This window comes from Chanos chanos, chromosome 1 (genome assembly GCF_902362185.1).
Source record: "Chanos chanos chromosome 1, fChaCha1.1, whole genome shotgun sequence".
In the NCBI taxonomy this organism is placed as follows: domain Eukaryota; kingdom Metazoa; phylum Chordata; class Actinopteri; order Gonorynchiformes; family Chanidae; genus Chanos; species Chanos chanos.
In genome coordinates, this window is record NC_044495.1 from 57,953,444 (window position 1) to 57,971,293 (window position 17,850).

A 17,850-nucleotide genomic window follows, 5' to 3' on the forward strand; every position below is an offset into this window, starting at 1 on the left:
TTTCTCTTGAGCCGTTTAGTTTTTCAACTTTTGCCCCACCCTAAATCTAAAGTCAACTGAAATCTGTGCTGTCAAACAAACAAAGAACAACAACAACAACAAAAAAAATTGTCAAGATCATATGAAATCTTCAAGGTTTTCATTTCCAACAGTTTCTTGTTCTGTCTCTCAGCGTCCCTTATCTTTCATTTTTAGTAAAAAGCTATCGTCTTGTTCCGTTTCGAAAACGGTCACGCTAAAATTGAATGATGCCGTTCGACAGAATGACGCAGGTTTTTGATGATCGCTTCCCCGAGAGTTTTGATTCGGAACCGTTTCTCACGAACCGGAGAACTTCGCAAAGGTGACCGATCCTCTTTCAGGCCTCTTTTTATGTGGGCCCACAGTAGAAAGTTAAGTATCTGTGCAGTAGAGAGAGAGAGAGAGAGAGAGAGAGAGAGATTCCTCAGAGCCAAAGAAAGGAAAAAAAAGAAAGAAAGAAAGAAAGAAAGAGAAAAAGAATGAGGGGAAAAAAAACAAGAGAGAGAGAGAGAGAGAGACACCCATGCACACAGACTTCCCATAATTGATTCTGAGTCTGCTCACAGCTGAAATTCCTCTGTAATCCAGGGAGACGTCGAGAGAGAGAAGGAGTTCAGCTTTTTTTTTTTTCTCCCAGAACCTTAAATTTTTTAGAAGGAGACTCTAGACCTTTTTCACAGTCACACAGCTGAATGGTAAGGCCCTTCTCAGACCTGCGAGTTTCACTGGAACACATCCGCGTGTGTTACTGACAGAGCAAACACCAGGGAATGGCTTGTAGCTAATGGATTACCCTAGCTGAAGGTGTGGATAGACATGGCTTAACTCTTCATGTAGGTTAATAGCTGTAGTGGAGACATTGGTGTGGTAAACCTTTTAAAGACACGCTGCACCTCCCTGTGGACTTGGCAGGTAAATCCATCTCCATCGGAATATTGGCCTGTTTATGTGTATTAACATCTACAATATCTATCCAACTCTAATAGAATAAGTGACATTTTTCAAGGCAGGTTGACTCGTATGTGCAATGTCTCAGAAACGTGGTTTTTGTTTCGTAGCTGTGTACATGAAGTCAAACGATTAAACGATTCGTCGTTATTTTCTTAACTCGTGGGAATGAAGTCGGAGTAACACCTTGACTTCCTCTGAAAAACGCTGAGGCTCCTGCACAGTGTCCTCCTGTTCAGTTCTCAGAACCGCATCACTGGCTGCATTTTTTTTTTTTTTTTTTTAAATTCGGTTCAAACACCTCAGCGGGAGATGTTGTTTAAACAAACCTCAGAGAGTCGAGCTTTGCTTGGGCTATCTATAACTGTGTGCCTTACCAGTGAAGCGGGACGCAGCGGAGGAGCTTAATCACCAGTAAAACCAGTAAGTGCTGCTTTTGTGTTCGGGGCGCCCACGTCCAGCCATCTAATGACTTTTGAATGCCACATCCACGTACCTGATTTGGAAATGGAGAAAACAGCTCTGCCATCTTGCCTCCTGTTCAGATTTGGATGTCTGAACATGCTTTGCCCCCTTTTTTTTTCTTAACTTCTGTACAGTTTTGCTCTCTCTTTTTCACTCTCTCTCTCTCTGCTTTTAACATTTTCAAAAATTAAGACAGCGAGTTATGTCAACAGTGGTATTACTCTGTGGTTTAAAAAGGCCCCTCCTTGCATGAGTAAACTTTGTCTGTGTGTATGTGTGTCTGTGTGTGTGGGTGTGTGTGTACCTGCTTGGCTCCCACTGGCCTGCTGCTGCTACAGGAAAAGTAAGAGCAGGAAGCACGAGTCTTGGCTTCGACAGAGAGAACATTGTGCCTGTGTTTTTTCGCTACAGTAACACTCTGGCCTGTGTTTGTTTTGCTACAGTAACACTCTGGCCTGTGTTTTTCCGTACAGTAACACTCTGGCCTGTGTTTTTTTGCTACAGTAACACTCTGGCCTGTGTTTTTTCCGTACAGTAACACTCTGGCCTGTGTTTTTTCGCTACAGTAACACTCTGGCCTGTGTTTTTCCGTACAGTAACACTCTGGCCTGTGTTTTTTTGCTACAGTAACACTCTGGCCTGTGTTTTTTTGCTACAGTAACACTCTGGCCTGTGTTTTTTTGCTACAGTAACACTCTGGCCTGTGTTTTTTTGCTACAGTAACACTCTGGCCTGTGTTTTTCCGTACAGTAACACTCTGGCCTGTGTTTTTTTGCTACAGTAACACTCTGGCCTGTGTTTTTTTGCTACAGTAACACTCTGGCCTGTGTTTTTTTGCTACAGTAACACTCTGGCCTGTGTTTTTCGCTACAGTAACACTCTGGCCTGTGTTTTTCCGTACAGTAACACTCTGGCCTGTGTTTTTTCGCTACAGTAACACTCTGGCCTGTGTTTTTCCGTACAGTAACACTCTGGCCTGTGTTTTTTTGCTACAGTAACACTCTGGCCTGTGTTTTTCGCTACAGTAACACTCTGGCCTGTGTTTTTTTTGCTACAGTAACACTCTGGCCTGTGTTTTTTTGCTACAGTAACACTCTGGCCTGTGTTTTTCGCTACAGTAACACTCTGGCCTGTGTTTTTTTTTGGTACAATAACACTCTGGCCTGTGTTTTTTTGCTACAGTAACACTCTGGCCTGTGTTTTTCCGTACAGTAACAGTCTGACCTGTGTTTCTCAGTACGGTAAAACTCTGGTCTGTGTGTTTCGGTACGGTAAAAATCTGGCATGTGGTTTTCGGTACGGTAACACTGTGGCCTGTGGTTTTTGGTGTGCGCGCATATGAGAAAGGATGTAAAAGGTAATCCAGAACTTAGCCAGCAAATGTTTTCTTATTTCTGTTTTTGAAACGTACATAAACTGCTTTTAGTTTTATTTCTGCATTGAGTTTTTTTTTTTTCTTCTTTTTCCGTATTTGTTTTGAGAAAGACTTTACCTCAAGGACGAACAAATCCACAGTGGTTTTGCTCATGTAATTTGATTCAGAAACAAGAGACTAAAAGAGGTTTTCACATCCTTTTTTGAAGAAGCCCAGGGACTTTTTAATAGTACCTCGAATCAAAAAGCCCTCGGTTTCCTATAATCAAGCCAGTTATCGGTATTTGATGGGATGGTGTGGCTTTTGACCGATTTGTTCAGTTTCAAAATGGAGAAATGAGGACCTAGTCCTGAGTGGTTGAAAAGTTGTAAGGCTTCAAAAGGTATTAAAACTTGAAAAGAAATGACTAAAAGGTTACTCGCGTGATCTCTCTGCAATGTAGAACTCGTAAGAACCACTTAGTGTCGTTAAAAACATGTGGGCCACTTGGATTCATGAGTTTGAAGGTTCTGGATCTCTGATGGAAGAAGTTTGCTCAGAAATTTGTCGGCTGCTGATGGGTTTTAGTCTCCAGATGACTTCCACTGAAAGACTGAAAGTTTTTTTCACCACAGATAAACACTCGCTAATGACACACGTGACCAATTCTGGTTCCTATCTGTCCAGAGTGAAAAATGTATCCTGCTGCAGGAATTGGACAAACTCTTGAACAACTTGTCCTTGGTTTGGCACTTTTGATAACATCAATGGTCCACAAACGTTATGAATTTCCACTCACTTTTGAGGTATAATGTGTTCGGTGGTTACATTTTATGTACGATTAGAGTTCTTGATAGTTAACTGAATGCCGTTTGATTGTGTTTCTGTGCCTGAGGGCAGCTTTATGACAAATCGAATTTGATTTTAGGGGTCGGTTGTTCGGCAAAGTAGCGACTTGTTCCCACATTGCTGTAGAGTGTAGGGTTGAGGGAAACTAAAGGTGTCATGGCTTTTCTCTCCAACTTCACAAACATCCCCCTAACTTTCTACTGTCCCAGAAAAAGAACACACACCAGGCCCTGTGTTTTGTGTGTGTGTGTGTTTGTTACCAGTTCCCTGTCAGTGGGTGCTTCTGCACACTGCAGTTCTGAATTGTGTGAATCATTGCCAGGCCTGGCCCCTTCTCTCTCTCTCTCTCTCTCTCTCACCCATCTCCTCCAACAGAGAGTAGGAGCTGGCGTCAATCCTTCCTGCCACCCGTAGCTTACCCCCCCCCCACCCCTTTCCCTCTCTCCCCATCTCTCTCTATCTCTCCCTCCCTCCCTCCCTCTACCTCTCTCTCTGTCTCTCTGCTCCACTCTGCCATTAGATATTCTGTTTATAGCCCTCTCCCGCGTTTCAAGAGCGGGGTCCTTCAGGAGAGCCTGGGCCCCCTCTTGGGGCCTGGAACTTACCACTGCGCCCCCCCCCCCCCCCCCCCCCCCCCCCTCAGCAAAAGCTCTGTGACATCAATGGAAGCTCTTTGAAGTGCTACGATGAATGTGTGTGTGTGTGTGTGTGTGTGTGTATATATATTTATATTTTTTTTTCTTCATCAATTTATTAATCTCAGAAATGCTCTTTGGAATTAGCCAGGTTTTGACAGAAATGCGAGCAGAAGGACTCAGTTTTGCTTTTTCGTTGAGCTGATGCTTGTGGATTCACAGTTGTTCTGTGTAAGAGTGGTCTGTGTGTTTAATTTGGGTCTATAGATGTTGGATTTTGACTCTATATGTAGATGGTTCTGTTTGTGTTGGAAACTTTTGCTATGGTTGTTATTTACTCAGTTGGCTATTTTGGGGGTGGGGATGTGTGTGTGTGTGTGCGCGCGCGTGGGTGGGGGGGCATCTTCACTTTGACTTGTTTATTTTTTATTGATGTTTACTCGGGTTTGGTCTTTCTTGGGCAGTTTTAACTGTTCTGCCCCCATTCCCACGTCAGCTGTATTTCAACCCAATTAGGAGGAGCAGGTTAAAATCAACGTTCGTTAAGCAAACAGAAACCTCTTTTACTCCTCCGAGCCATCATTAAGACGCCCAGAGAGAGAGAGAGAGAGAGAGAGAGAGAGAGAGACTGAGAAGGGGCGGAGCCTTCATCATAGGTGTGTTGGGTGAAGACAAATGGGGAAGTTTTGGTGTATTCATGCGTGAGCGACTGCAAAGAAGCACAAAAAGCTGAAGCATGTGTGTGTGTGTGTGCGTGCGTGCGTGTGTGTGTGTGTGTGTGTGTGCGTGCGCGTGCGTGCGTGCATGTGTGTGTCTCTGAAGACCGATGAGTTTTTTTGGGTTGGGCCGTTATGCCTTTCACACATTAAGATGAGCTAAGCTGTTCGCAATGCAGTTTGAGTTTTGGAGGCAAACTGTGTGTGTGTGTGTGTGTGTGTGTGTTTATTGTGCATTTATAGCCCTAACAGTACATAAAGTAAACTGAACGCTCCCCTCTGAGCAATTTGTGAAATTTAGGTTTTTTTCTGGCATTTGAGGTAAGACAAACCAACTTTCCAGTAGGCCCACATAAAGAGCTATCCCTCTGCTCCTAGATGAGAAGTAACCCTTTGTGTGTGTGTATGTGTGTGTGTGTGTGTGTGTGTGAGTGAGAGAGAATGAACAAGTGTGCTTATCATATGTCAAACTAATGCCACCTTGCTTACTTCCCTGTCTTGGGGAGGCGGGAGGAACTTGGTGGGGGTAATCTATCTCCCCCTTGGGGTGATAAGGCCCCTGGGTGATTGATGGAGGAGAGAGGAGAGAGAAGGGGGTGACGGGCACTGGCTTGCCCCCGCCCCAGACCAACACCCCCCCCCCCCCATGACTCTGGCTCACGGGTTCATGTATATGTGCCCCCCCCACCTCATCACATAGCAGTAAGGTCTTGTTTTACATTAAGAAACATCAGCGCTCTTTAAACCTTACACTAAGTGCTGGACTGCATGCTAATAAAACCTGATTGTGGAGGAGTATGGGGAAGGGGGGAGGAAGGGAGGGGGGGGGGACCTCCCAAACAGGGCTTCATCAGTCTGGTATTTCAACCAGATGGTTTGAGTTTAAGCTTCGGAGAAAGAGAGAGTGAGAGAGAGAGAGAGAGAGAGGGGGAGAGAGTGAGTGAATGAATAAGGAAGAGCACGTAGATGTAAGAACCGTGGAGAAGATGGTATTGTTCCAGAAAAAAAAAAAAAAGAAAAAGAAGAGGACACATTTGGAGGAAAGACCGAAAAACAGTTTCAAACAGAAAAAAAACACGGGGGAGGGAAAGAGTTAGGATGAAATGGTGCCCTGGAAGAGAACGTACGTGTGTGTGTGTGTGTGAGAGAGAGAGAGAGAGAGGTGGGCAGAGGCAGGTAAAAATGAGAGGTGCATTATTGAGTTCCTGGGAGTGAGATATGAAGAGAGATCTTTACCTGTGGTTGTGAAGGAGCAGGGGGCAGGTCGGACCGGGGGGGGGGGGGGGGGGGGGGAATACTTTTTCTTTCCTGTTAGACTTTCGAAGACCAGGTCTCTGGAGTTGGCTCACTCTTATCAGAGATCCAGCAGGGCCATGGAGCGCACGCTCGCGCACACACACACACACGCGCACGCGCACGCTATCATATCCACCAGATCAAGATTCCTTAACGCTCTGATATTTACCCAATGGCCCAGTGGCTCATGGGTCACTGACAGGCTAAAAAAACAGCAGCATATGGAGCAGTTTGATTCAGAGAGCCAGCTATACATGACGGAGACAGGTTAGAAAACACTACAGTCCGGGCACACCTAACCTGGGCCCTGTCAAGAGGATACTCCCCCCCCCCAGGACAGCTGTTCTACTTGTTTCAGTAGTAAATCTGTACTGATCCTCTCCGTGAAGGAGATCTCTCAGCTCTGTTGTCGAGAGCACACTTGCCAAGCAGTGCGCTCTCCACTCAAACCAGCTCCTTTCTCTCTCTCTCTCTCTCTCTCTCTCTCTCTCTCTCTCTCTCTCTCTCTCGATCCACTCCCCGTTAAGCTGTTGTTTTAGTTATTCATTAGTGACTTGCAGTTGGGTATGAGTAAGTTGCCCGTGATTCAGGATGTCTGAGCTCATATTGCCATACCTGAAAAATCCCGTCTTTGTTTTTTTTTTTTTTTTTTCTTTCCCTTCTCGTTTTATTTAAACTCTAGTTGTCGTTTCTTTTTCCTCTGCTCCAGATGTAAACCATTAGCTTGTTTATTAAAGAAGCCTTGAGCAAGACGTAGCGCAACATAACAGTCGAAAACAAAGTTGTTGGGCCGGGACGAAGTCATCCTAGGAAAAAAAAAAAAAAAAAAAAAAAGAACACGACGGGAAAAAAAAAAGTTCCGTCACCATTTCCATTGTGCTGTTCAAGTGTCGGAGAAGCTTTTTTTTTTCTTTTACTCGGAGAAGCGAATTCTTCGGCGTCCGTTCAGTTTTGTCGGCAAAAATGGAGAACACCGCTCTGCGGTTATCGTTGTAACTCGTTACCTGCGATGTCCTCTAGTTTGGATCGACCTTGCAATCCAAGGGGGGATGTCCGTTTGACCTCGCGCTAACCCCGCTCTAAACCAATTCAGCTTCGTTAACGGGTCACAATGTTCTGCCGAAACTCAGATTCGATTAGCCCCCGATAGCAATGACACAAGTTACTGACGATGTGTAGCTACTTTCTTCTCGCCTGTGTCCATTTTGGGCTATTAGCTGAAGCACCTGATTATTGTCTCTCTGTTGTGTTGTGTGGTGTGTGTGTGTGTGCGGGCACTCGTAAAACGTGTGTGTAGATGTGTGTGCCCTGACCTTAAATGCCACACACACGCTTTCTCGACCGTACACATTTTAAAAGCGTGTCACGGCTGACCTGAACGATGTGCTTCGATTAGGGAGTCGTCTTCACTCGTTTGATAATTGGAATAACGCGCTTCAGTAACCGGAGGCTGTTGCTTGGTCCGTCACAGGTTGTAATCCTGTAGATTTAATCTCTGTTAAACGCCACTACAGAAGAATTGTATGACATGCCATTTAAAAAAAAAAAAAAAAAAATATATATATATATATATACATATATACACACACATATATGATTCAGAAGATCATTCTCAATGTGCTAATCCAACAAACACATCACTGGAAAGACAAAAAATTCAGGGGGTTATTGTCAATTCCTAGTTGCATTTTCACTACGTCTTGGTGAAATAGCAGGTTTCATTTTTTCGTAGCAAGTGTAGTTTGTTGGGTACAGTGTGTGCTTTTGCGTGTATATGTGTGTGTGTGTGTGTGTGTGTGTGTGTGTGTGCATGCACGTGTGCGCATGTGTCAAGTTTGTATAAGGCGAGTGAGAGTGGTTTAGGCAGTTTGTAGAGGTGTAGTGTGTGTGTGTGTGTGTGTGTGTGTGTGCATGCTCTGTGTGAGGCATGTATTGTGTGTATGTGCGTGTGTGTGTGTGTGGGGCAGCAGTAGCAGTACTGGATCTCTGACTGACGGAGGGAGGGAGAGGGTGAGAGAGAGAGAGAGAGAGAGAGAGAGAGAGGTAATGAATGGGTTCTTTCAGTGTGTCAGTCTGCGCTGTGTAACAGGACAAAGAGGACAGACCAACGGCTCAGAGCCATCCAGCTGAGCCCCAGAGAGCTGGTCTCAGTCTCCAACCCTCTGCCTCCTCATTTAAATACTACTGCTGGGATTTCAGCCTATCTACAGTCACCTCACATCCACCATCTCCCTTTCCCTCGCACGGATTCGCCTTCCCCGTGCTTCCGTTCGCTGTTTGCTACATTATTTCTGCCCCCCCCCCCCCCTTTTTTTTTTTAATGTGGAAAAAAGAAGAGGTTTTGTGATTTTTTTTTTTTTATTTAAACAAAGTGAGATGAGAGAGAGAGAGAGACAGACTGTGAGATTTGGGATGTCTGATTTTGTTTGCTACTGTTGTTTAGTCAGTACACCTCCGTGGAGCAGAGCTGGGTGGGGGGTGGGGCTCTGTTTGCCGTGTTTTAGCATCCCCCCCCCCCCCCCCCCCCCCCGCCTTCCCTGCCGAGTTATTAGTCTTATTAGCTGAGGCTTACAAAAAAAAAGCCATTGTTAAACATGTATTAACGCCGTCTCTCAAGGAACACGCTCTCTCCTGCTCTCTCTCTTTCTTTCCCCCTCTCCCTTGGTTTCTGTATCCTTCCTTCTCACACAAACTAACTCTCTTTCTCTCTCCCTCTGTGTTCTCTCTCTCTCTGTCTTTCCCTCCCTTTAGCTTGTGATCAGGTTAATCACTGGCTGGCATTTTTTTTTTTGTCCTGGCTTTAGATAATACGGAGGTGTTGGCAAATAAATGCCATTAAATAACATAAAAACTGTGACCTAGAATTTGTCACACTGAACAAAGAGTTTGTATTGCCAGAGCAACACACACACACACACACACACACCCACACCCACACCCACGCCTGAAATGCCTCTTTTCCCCGAATGAAATGGTTAGTTTAGACCTAACAAACACATACAAACACACATTCCTGCCTCAGCTGTCACTCAGTGTATTGTTTACCCCCTAGAGTGAGAGGTTAAAGGTCAAGGCCTCGGACCGCACGGCTGAGTAGGAATCTTTAGAGGGGGGGTGGGTTGGGGGTGGGGGGGGGGTACATAGGTAGAAAAATGGCATCAGATCCCCCACCACTTGGTAAACGAACCCACGTCTTGTAAGAAGATGCGACACTCACTTGCCTTCATACCATACGAGGTAAAAAGCCAGAACAGAGAAATGAAGGCAGTTGTCACAGTCTCTCTATAACTTCTCTTTATCATTTGTCAGGTGCAGAATGCCCCCCCCCCCCCCCACACACACACACACACACAGTAGCAGTTATAATACTCCTGAAGGTAACTGGCCTTGGTTGAAGACCATGCTCTACTGTGAAACGTGCTTTTTTCTATAAACTAACCTTTGTACCTTATATATGGTTGCAAAGCGGTTTGAACAATAGAGCTCAAGTTTGTCAACCATACAGAGGTTCCAGTGACCTTTTGGCTCTGCACGGCACTGGTTTCTTTGACTTTCATAGAGGAAAGTCAACTTTCTATGAAGAGGCAAGTTTTACCTTGACAACTTGTTTTTCAATATGTTTCGTGGACAAAAATGAAGAACTAGACATGACTAAAGACACAGAGGGTTAAAAAAAAATTAAATTGCTCGGAAAGCATTAAAACGCAGAAAAAAGGGTTCGTACAACGTGACATAAGCCCAAATGGATTCCGACGAGCTTAAAAACGTCAGAACGGTCATTATTTACTTAACACATGTTGAGCATTTTTTTTTAAAATTTTGAGCCAGAATTTGAAAAATGTCTTCAGCTCTTTAATTGTGCCAAACAGTTGTGGAGACTTTGTAAGAAAAGGGTCTACTGTTTTAGCCCCTGGCTTTCTCTACGGTCTTTCCAAAACACACCAACCCATCAAAATTCACCCTCCACCCCTTTAAATGCCCTAAAGTGAAGTTGCTTATGTAGTTTCCCTGCAGCTGGTTGAGCAAAACTAGCCTGCTTCATATTAGCCTGAAGACTGTGATTTATTAATGCTTTCTCAGGCTGTAAATCCCCTCTGTAATTGTGCACCAATCTCTCTCTCTCTCTCTCTCTCTTACTCACTCTCTCACACACACACACACATTCTCTCTCTCTCTCTAATTGTTAGCAGGCGGGAACAGTTAAGGTTTGGAGAAAGGATGGATGGAGAGATTTTGGTGTTGTTGAGAGATGGAGGGAGGGAGAGATTTGGGTGTCTGTGAGGACTTTTCTGACATCGAGGTCACTGGCCCCCCCCCCCCCACCCCCGGGCAGTTTATCACTTCTCATACCGCCGAAAATCCCGGGTAGTTACGAATGGTCTTGACTGATTTCAGTTGCGCTTAGTCTGCAGCTCTGCTAATGGGAGTCAGCTGCCCCCACTGACTGACTGTGCAAATGGATTTGACTGATATCAGATCAGAGGTATTAACCTAATGGTAGCTCGGATAGCTGGAGAACGTTCCGAGTTAACTGTACTCGGTGCAGTGCGCGATATTACGCCTTCTTGCTGTGTGTGGAGAAGGAATGCAGTAGGACTGGGCAATTTTTTTTTATTTTTAATTTATTTATTTTTTTACAGGAGGCTCAGGCCTGGAGCCAGCTGACATAAAAACCACTTTATAGGGTTTTACTCTTTATGGTATGGAAGAGTGGACATGTCATCCTCTGGCTTTAGCTACTTGGAGAGTTTTGGGCTTCCAACACACACGTGCGCACACACACACACACACACACACACACACACACACACACACACAGAAAGCAGTTAGCAACATCTTTTCACAGCCACAAAAGACAAAGAAAAAAAATATGTGAAGGATACAGTTTCCTTTGGACTCATAACTACTTTTGTGAGAGTTTTCACACTCGGTAGCTTATTTTTTTTGTTTTGTATGTTAGCTCAATTTTCGGTTTTTATCTCTGAAACTTGACCTAAAACGACCCCCGCCCCCCCCCCCCCCCCCCCGAAAGCCCCTTTGGAGGCTGTTTGTCAAGCCATTTATCTCTCTGTGTGTCTCTGCTCTTCCTCGGATGTTTTAGAGGTATGACACGCGGTGGATGGGCTCCTCATGCTCCCTTTGGAAGACAACAGCCTCTATAGGTGGTTGCCTTCTCTATTGTGGCTAAGTGGAGGCTCGTTGGTGAACCCAGGAGGAGGTGACGGACCTGGTGACCTCCTGTGTTCTTGGCTAGCTCCGGTGTGGCGTCACGGGTCAGTTACCCTCAGTGGCACCGGGTGGATGTTTGCCTCTCTCTGTCTCTCTCACTGTGTGTGTGCGCGGGTGTGTGTGTGTGTGTGAGTGTCTAGAGTTGTGTTTACTCCATCCCGAAGGTAGCGGAGGTGGAGAATTGCTGGATGCCAGGGCGTGTTGCGTGGTTGACTGTTGGTTTAGTGTTAAGTTGCAGCGGACCTTGCGAACGTGGATTTATTTAGCTTCGATTCCGTTTCTCAGTTTAAACGAGAAGAACAGGAGTTTGAAATCCGTTTCGGTATTTTTACCGGACACCGGTCTAAGGATAGCGCTGTGAGACGGTGTGTCAAGACTCTTATAAACGAGAAAAAAAAAAATGAAAAGCAACCTAGTTAAACGCAGAAAAACTGGGATATGAAAAAGAGGACAAAGACCCAGGTGTAGGTGGTAAAGCAAGTTCACAGGAGACAAGTCTGTAAAAAAAAAAAAAAAAAAAAGGCCCACTGCCTTTTGGACTGATACAAACTAAACTTTGGGTGTTTTTTTTGTTTTGTTTTGTTTTTTTCTCCTCAAATCTCTTCCTCTGCTCTCGCTTCCTCACTCGAGTGTTACGTGTGTAATCTTTATGGTCTGTAAAGTGTGTATATATCCACAGTTACTTAACCCGTTTATACAGTGGTTAATTAATTGTGTTTACGTCAAATACCCATAATGCACTTTGACTTTGTTTACACTGAAGATTACTTTTGACGTGTATGATTGAAACATACGCACTTCATCAAAAAGTGCCAAAACTCACATTATTGTTCAGTACATGTGTCTCTGCCCTTTCTAACATGCGTCCCATTTTAACACGGAAATAGTGTACTCTAGCAGTGTTGCTCTACTATTATAATAATTATTAAAAAAAAAGAGTGTTATGTGGTATCCGTTACACTTATAACGCAAAGGAACCTTTGGAATGTTTTCTTTATTTAAACCCAAGTGCGCTTGTATACGCATGTGTCCTTGCATGCGTTCACACACGTGCAGGTGTGTATGCTGGCACATGTGGTGTTGTGTGTGTGTGTGTGTGTGTGTGTGTGTGTGTGTGTGCGCAGAGAGGATGTCAGGCAGTAAAGCTGAAGAAAGACAGACGGCAGCCCTGAGTCTGAGTGACTCTGTCTGTTCCTGCTGATCCGCTAAACATAGAGGCCATCTATGGGCTCCTGCCCGACGGGGGGGGGAAGGGTGCTCGCCGTGTGTGTGTGTGTGAGGGCAGAGCCGGGGGGTTGGTGGGTGGGTTTTTCTGTTAGAGGGGGCTTTAGAGGGAACACAATCGACTCTCTGTTTTCATAAGACTTGTGGTATGTGTGAGCAGAAACAAATGTGTTTAATTTAAACCTTTTTTTTTCTACTCCTTTTACCCCCTCCACCCCTTTCTCCCTCTCCCTCTCTCTCTCTCCCTCTCCCTCCTTTTTTTTTTTTCCTCCCAAACTTCTCTTGAAAAGATGCCTCATATCCTTGTATTTCTATCAGCTGTTTTAAAAGGCTCAGAGAAAAGTAACTTTGTCCACTGTGAGTTTAGCTTCTTGTTCAGAAGTTGGCTGCAAGTCAGTAGTGCAAGATCAAATTTACTCTGAGGCAAATATTTATTTTTCTTCTTTTTTTTTTTTCCAGAGGGAAAAATGTTTATTTTTTATTTTGGTGCCTAAGTTTACAAGTGATTGCTATACTGAACTATTTTTCTTGTTATGTCGGGGTATAGATGGACTTCGCGTTGCCAAGGGTAACCTCATAACCAGTGCAAGCCCATAATAATCACCCACGGCAGTTTGGTGGTGTCTCACGCGGTCACATCTGGTCACATTGTGTTTGACCATAAATGTGGGTTACAGGATTCTGGAGGTGTGGTTTTTTTCCCCCTCTTTCTCCGTGACGAGGCTTTCTTCAAAATACATGAACCCTGCCACACACACACACACACACACACACACACAGAGTTAATGGTATCCCTCTGTTGAGGTTTACAACAAACATGCAGTCAGCCATTTCACAGCTAGCCACAGCGCTCTGGAGTTCATTATCCGAAAGTTTGGGGGCTAATTGCTGTGAATTTCAATGAGCACTCGCGTTACCCCATCAGACTATTAAAAAAGCCGTCTATTCTACACAACCGAGGATAGGTTAAGAAACAGCGCAAACGTTTAGCATATCCTGAAGTCTGTTGGAATGTGTTGGGCGAGGTAGCTTAAGATTTTTACACAGTTGAGTTTTTGAGCCGAAGCTATGTCTGTAATACGATACCTCAGGTACTTCACCAACCTCAAACCTGGCTGATAGCTGACTCAAACAGGGTGGCAGTACTTCCTCGGACTGAAGGGGGAAAAATCTTAAATGCCAGACTTTCGGCTATATTTTCTTTTGGTTCTAATTATCCGTGAGGTTTCGTCTGACCTGCCGTTCTGCTCTGGAACACAATAGCTCGCTTATTTCAGAACGGTTTCCTCTCTCTCCTAGCAAAGACTGCGCTAGCAAGCAGCTTTTCGTTTCGCCCGCGTTAAGATAGGAAAGCGGATGAAAATGGTTTCGTTATAACGAGGTAACGGTTCGCTTAAAATGTACAATCAGTTCGTCGCAGAATAGCTTGCTAAAAATCCTTGCTAGTGTAAAGCATCTATGAGAAACGGGTCAAGGCCGTGCATTCACGGGAAGATATAGGTTGTATGACAACTGCACGGAAAAAATTGTGCGAAGATGACAATGTCAAGGACAATAAAATTCCATTTTTGGTCATTTAAAGTGGGCCTGTTTCTTTATTCGAATGGAACAGAAATCGTGGTATTGAATGTGAGCGCACATGCAATATATTTCCAAGGTTAGCAAATAGTTGAGATTGCAATTTGTAAGACTTTTAAATTTCTCAGTGTGATTGAGATGTCATCTTAAATATGACACCCCCCCACCTCCCCCAGGGTAAATGCTGAATGTCCTCCACGCATAGTTGTCGGCTAAACCGGGAGTTCTGCAGGAAATCTATGTGCTGGCATAAGTCAGGCCAACAGACCTTAAGTGCATATGCACACAGTCAAAGAGACTTAAAAAGCTCTCAATTGTATTTTGAAGCCTCTGGGCTCCCCTCTTTCCCAATACCCCCCTGCCCCCCTCTCCTTTCCTCCTTGCACCTCTCAACCTCCCCTTTTCATTTTCTCTTGCTCTCATACAAGTACATGCACTCACTCCTGCTCTCCCTCTCTCTCTCTCTCTCTCTCTCTCTCTCTCTTCCTAAACCTCCTTACTAATAGTTCTTTTGTGTACAAGAGCATGTTAAGAGGCCTATAAGCCTGGCCTTAATAGGCCATGTTGTCATAGTAACCACTGCTCCCTGGCAGCTCGACCTTTGACCCAATTTTTTTTTTTTTTGAAAGACAGGCAGAGAATAGCGGAGCAAGGGTGGCCATACAGATCACAATGGACTCTCGGTGCAGGGAATGCCCTGTCAGAGGAGCTGGAACCCGGCCCTTGTCTTTCCGCTGAGATAGTCTTGAAATACAGCAAGTTTTAGCTCAGTGCTAACGCTAGCGCATGAACCGCTGGGACAAACTCGGCGTGTAACTTGCAATGTATAACGACGCTTTGTCCAAAAGGAGAAAAAAAAACCCCAAACAAACTGTGCAAACGGAAATTCTTGCAGTGGTAGAGCTGTTTCATTTTTGCAAGTTATTGCATGTTATTAATTTGAATAATATCTTGAGACCGTTAATAGTAAGTCTTTTTTTTGTTTGTTTCCTTCTTTAATTATAGTCTAGAGTTTTTGTGTTTGGAGAAACCATTGGTCTCACGAGTTGCAGAGAGCACAGATTAAATCCCAAATGCACAGCTTGCCGCTGCTTCTGTGTTTCAAACTACAGAGCTGTGTTTTTTAAACGCTGACGGCACAGAGAGAGAGAGAGAGAGAGAGAGAGAGGAAGATACGAACTTATTTTGGAGACAGACGAGGATAAAATGTTTGAAAACATTTGTGTGCGGCGATTCATTTTCTCTCACACACACACACACACACACACACACACATTTTCAGCCCTTTACACACGTCTGACTCGGTGTGAGTGTTGGGGTTGGTTGATATGGGCACAGGCAATACTGCTGAGAGGGCAAATAAAAAAAAATAGTCTTATTGAAATTTTGGTCTCGCCTCACTGTAAATAGCCTCCCTAGCCAAAGCAAACATACCTGTGTCTTGAGTAGACATGCTAATGCTGCAGAGTTTACCAATGGGATCTCGTCGCCGTGAGCTGGCCGTTTCCAAACAGAGTGGCAAATCTCACACTCGTGTTGATCTACTGAAAATCTCCTTTTAGTACAAGCCACCGAGATCAGAACATTCACTGGCCTTCACCCGAAAGAGTTCACTCGCGACTGACTTTCTCCAGCAGTCTTACAGTAAGCTTTCTTTTTTAAAAAAAAAAAAAAAAAAAAAAACGTTAGCCAAACTGTTTTGACTTTACCGTAGTAGACTTATTTCATATGAGATGAATAATTCACAGTGTTACCTCAGTTTACACAGTTTAATCAGCCAGGAACCCTCTAAAAGTTCCTGTGGACCCTTTTTCCATCCACCCGTTCTCTTTTTTTTTTTCTCCCCACTCAGTCTTAAAACACGGCCCCGGGCTTTCCCCAGTTAGACTGATAGCCCATCCCTTCCAATTACAGAGCCATTAACATTAGCTGGGTTTACCGTTTGCCTAAGAATTGTCTCCAGTAATTGTTTAATGGTCTCAAACACACACAGACAATAGAGCTAAATTTAAACAAGGTGGGGTTTTCTCTTTCACTGCCATTGTCTACAGGCTGGAGGTAGGCAATGAGCCTTGGGTCCTGTTAAGGCTAACAGTTGGGTGTCAGCGACTTGCATTAGGCAGGTGGTACAGTCTATGACAATGGGCAGCAGGCTAGGAGGGATGCCGCGGCTTCATTATCTGACCTGACTGTTCACATAGCTGATGGGTAATTACCAGGCCAACACGCTGCATGCTGTGTGGGCCATTGGCCTACTGCAGGGGGGCTAAAGCAAACACAGGAGAGAGGCAGAACACACTGGAGTTGATTGACATTATCTGCTCTGTGTGTGTGTGTGTGTGTGTGTGGAGAAGGAAGGTGTCTGTTTAGACTTGTCAGATCTTTACTCATTCAGTATGCTGTTGAAATGCAAGGCCTTTTTTTTTTTATTTATGTTTTTTTATAAACTGCTCAGACTCATTCATCTCATGTAGTTTGAAGGTATACGGATTTCTGTCTATTACAAGTTTGGGGTGAATTCTGACAAGATGTCCCCCCCCCCCCCCCCCCCCCCCCCCCCCCCCCCCCATAGGGATTGTGGTTTATGTGTTACGGCTCTTAGCTGAAACTTCTAATGAAAACTTCTGTGTTCTCCAAATTCTTCACTGCTAAGAACCCCCGTTTTTTTTTTTTTTTTTCCCCTGACAACATTCTCTGTACTCCAAAAAAAAAAACCCCTCTTCGCTACAAGTACACAGTGAAAGCTCCAATTTAAAGCGTGTCAGTCGTTTGTTAAAGAGGAACGACAACGGGGTGAAAGTTTTTTCCTTTTTTGGGGGGGGGGGGGGGGGGGGGGGGGGGGTGGTGTGATATATTTGGGTGCTGTTGGCAAGCCTTAGCGTCCCCCCCCTCAGTAACAAATGTCCCCACATCTGCCCTCTTCAGATGCCTGGCAGAGCTGTTGCGCGCTCTCTCTTCTGAGATGACAAAGAAGGCCCTGGCCCTGCTCCTCTGCGCCTCTCTCTCTGAGAATGAGCCGAAACAATTAGACCCAAGCTCTGGCACACACACGCGGGGCCCCCGGAGCATATGTTGTATTCTCTCTGTTCGAAAAACCAAAGGGCCTCGCTTTTTGGCTTTTTTTTTTTTTTTCCTTTTTCTCTTTGGGAAAGAAAAAAAAAACATTTCTGCGCCTGTGCGACTTTCGCCACCTTTTTTTTTTTGTGTGTGTGTGTGGCATCTGCACCATCCCTCATTAATTGAACATTCAACTGAAGTCGGTCCTGAAATCCGGAGACTTGTCGGAAAGCTGGAAGACAATTAGAGAAGTGTAAAAATGGAACAGCTCTCTTTTTTTTTCTGGGGTTTTTTTTTTTTTTGGTGCCCAGATACCCTGTTAATCTCGCAGCCTAGTTTTCAAACTTCGGAGCGTGAATGTGGGATACCGTCGCAAAACGCCAGACGAGAAAGAGAAATAGAACGAAATAACCGCGCGAAAATTTCATCAAAACTGCAGCGAACTGTCAAACAGATCTGAATCTTATCTTAGCGCCGT

General features: G+C 44.7%; 1 protein-coding gene across 1 annotated transcript in view; it reads left to right on the forward strand.

The window, feature by feature from the left end:
* The first annotated feature begins 263 nt into the window (after positions 1-263).
* tcf7l1b (transcription factor 7 like 1b) overlaps positions 264-17,850 on the forward strand; it is a 25,414-nt gene continuing 7,827 nt past the window's right edge. Inside the window, exon 1 of the mRNA XM_030766129.1 lies at positions 264-343. Coding sequence (XP_030621989.1) covers positions 264-343 — 80 coding nt within the window. The remainder of the gene's footprint in view (positions 344-17,850) is intronic.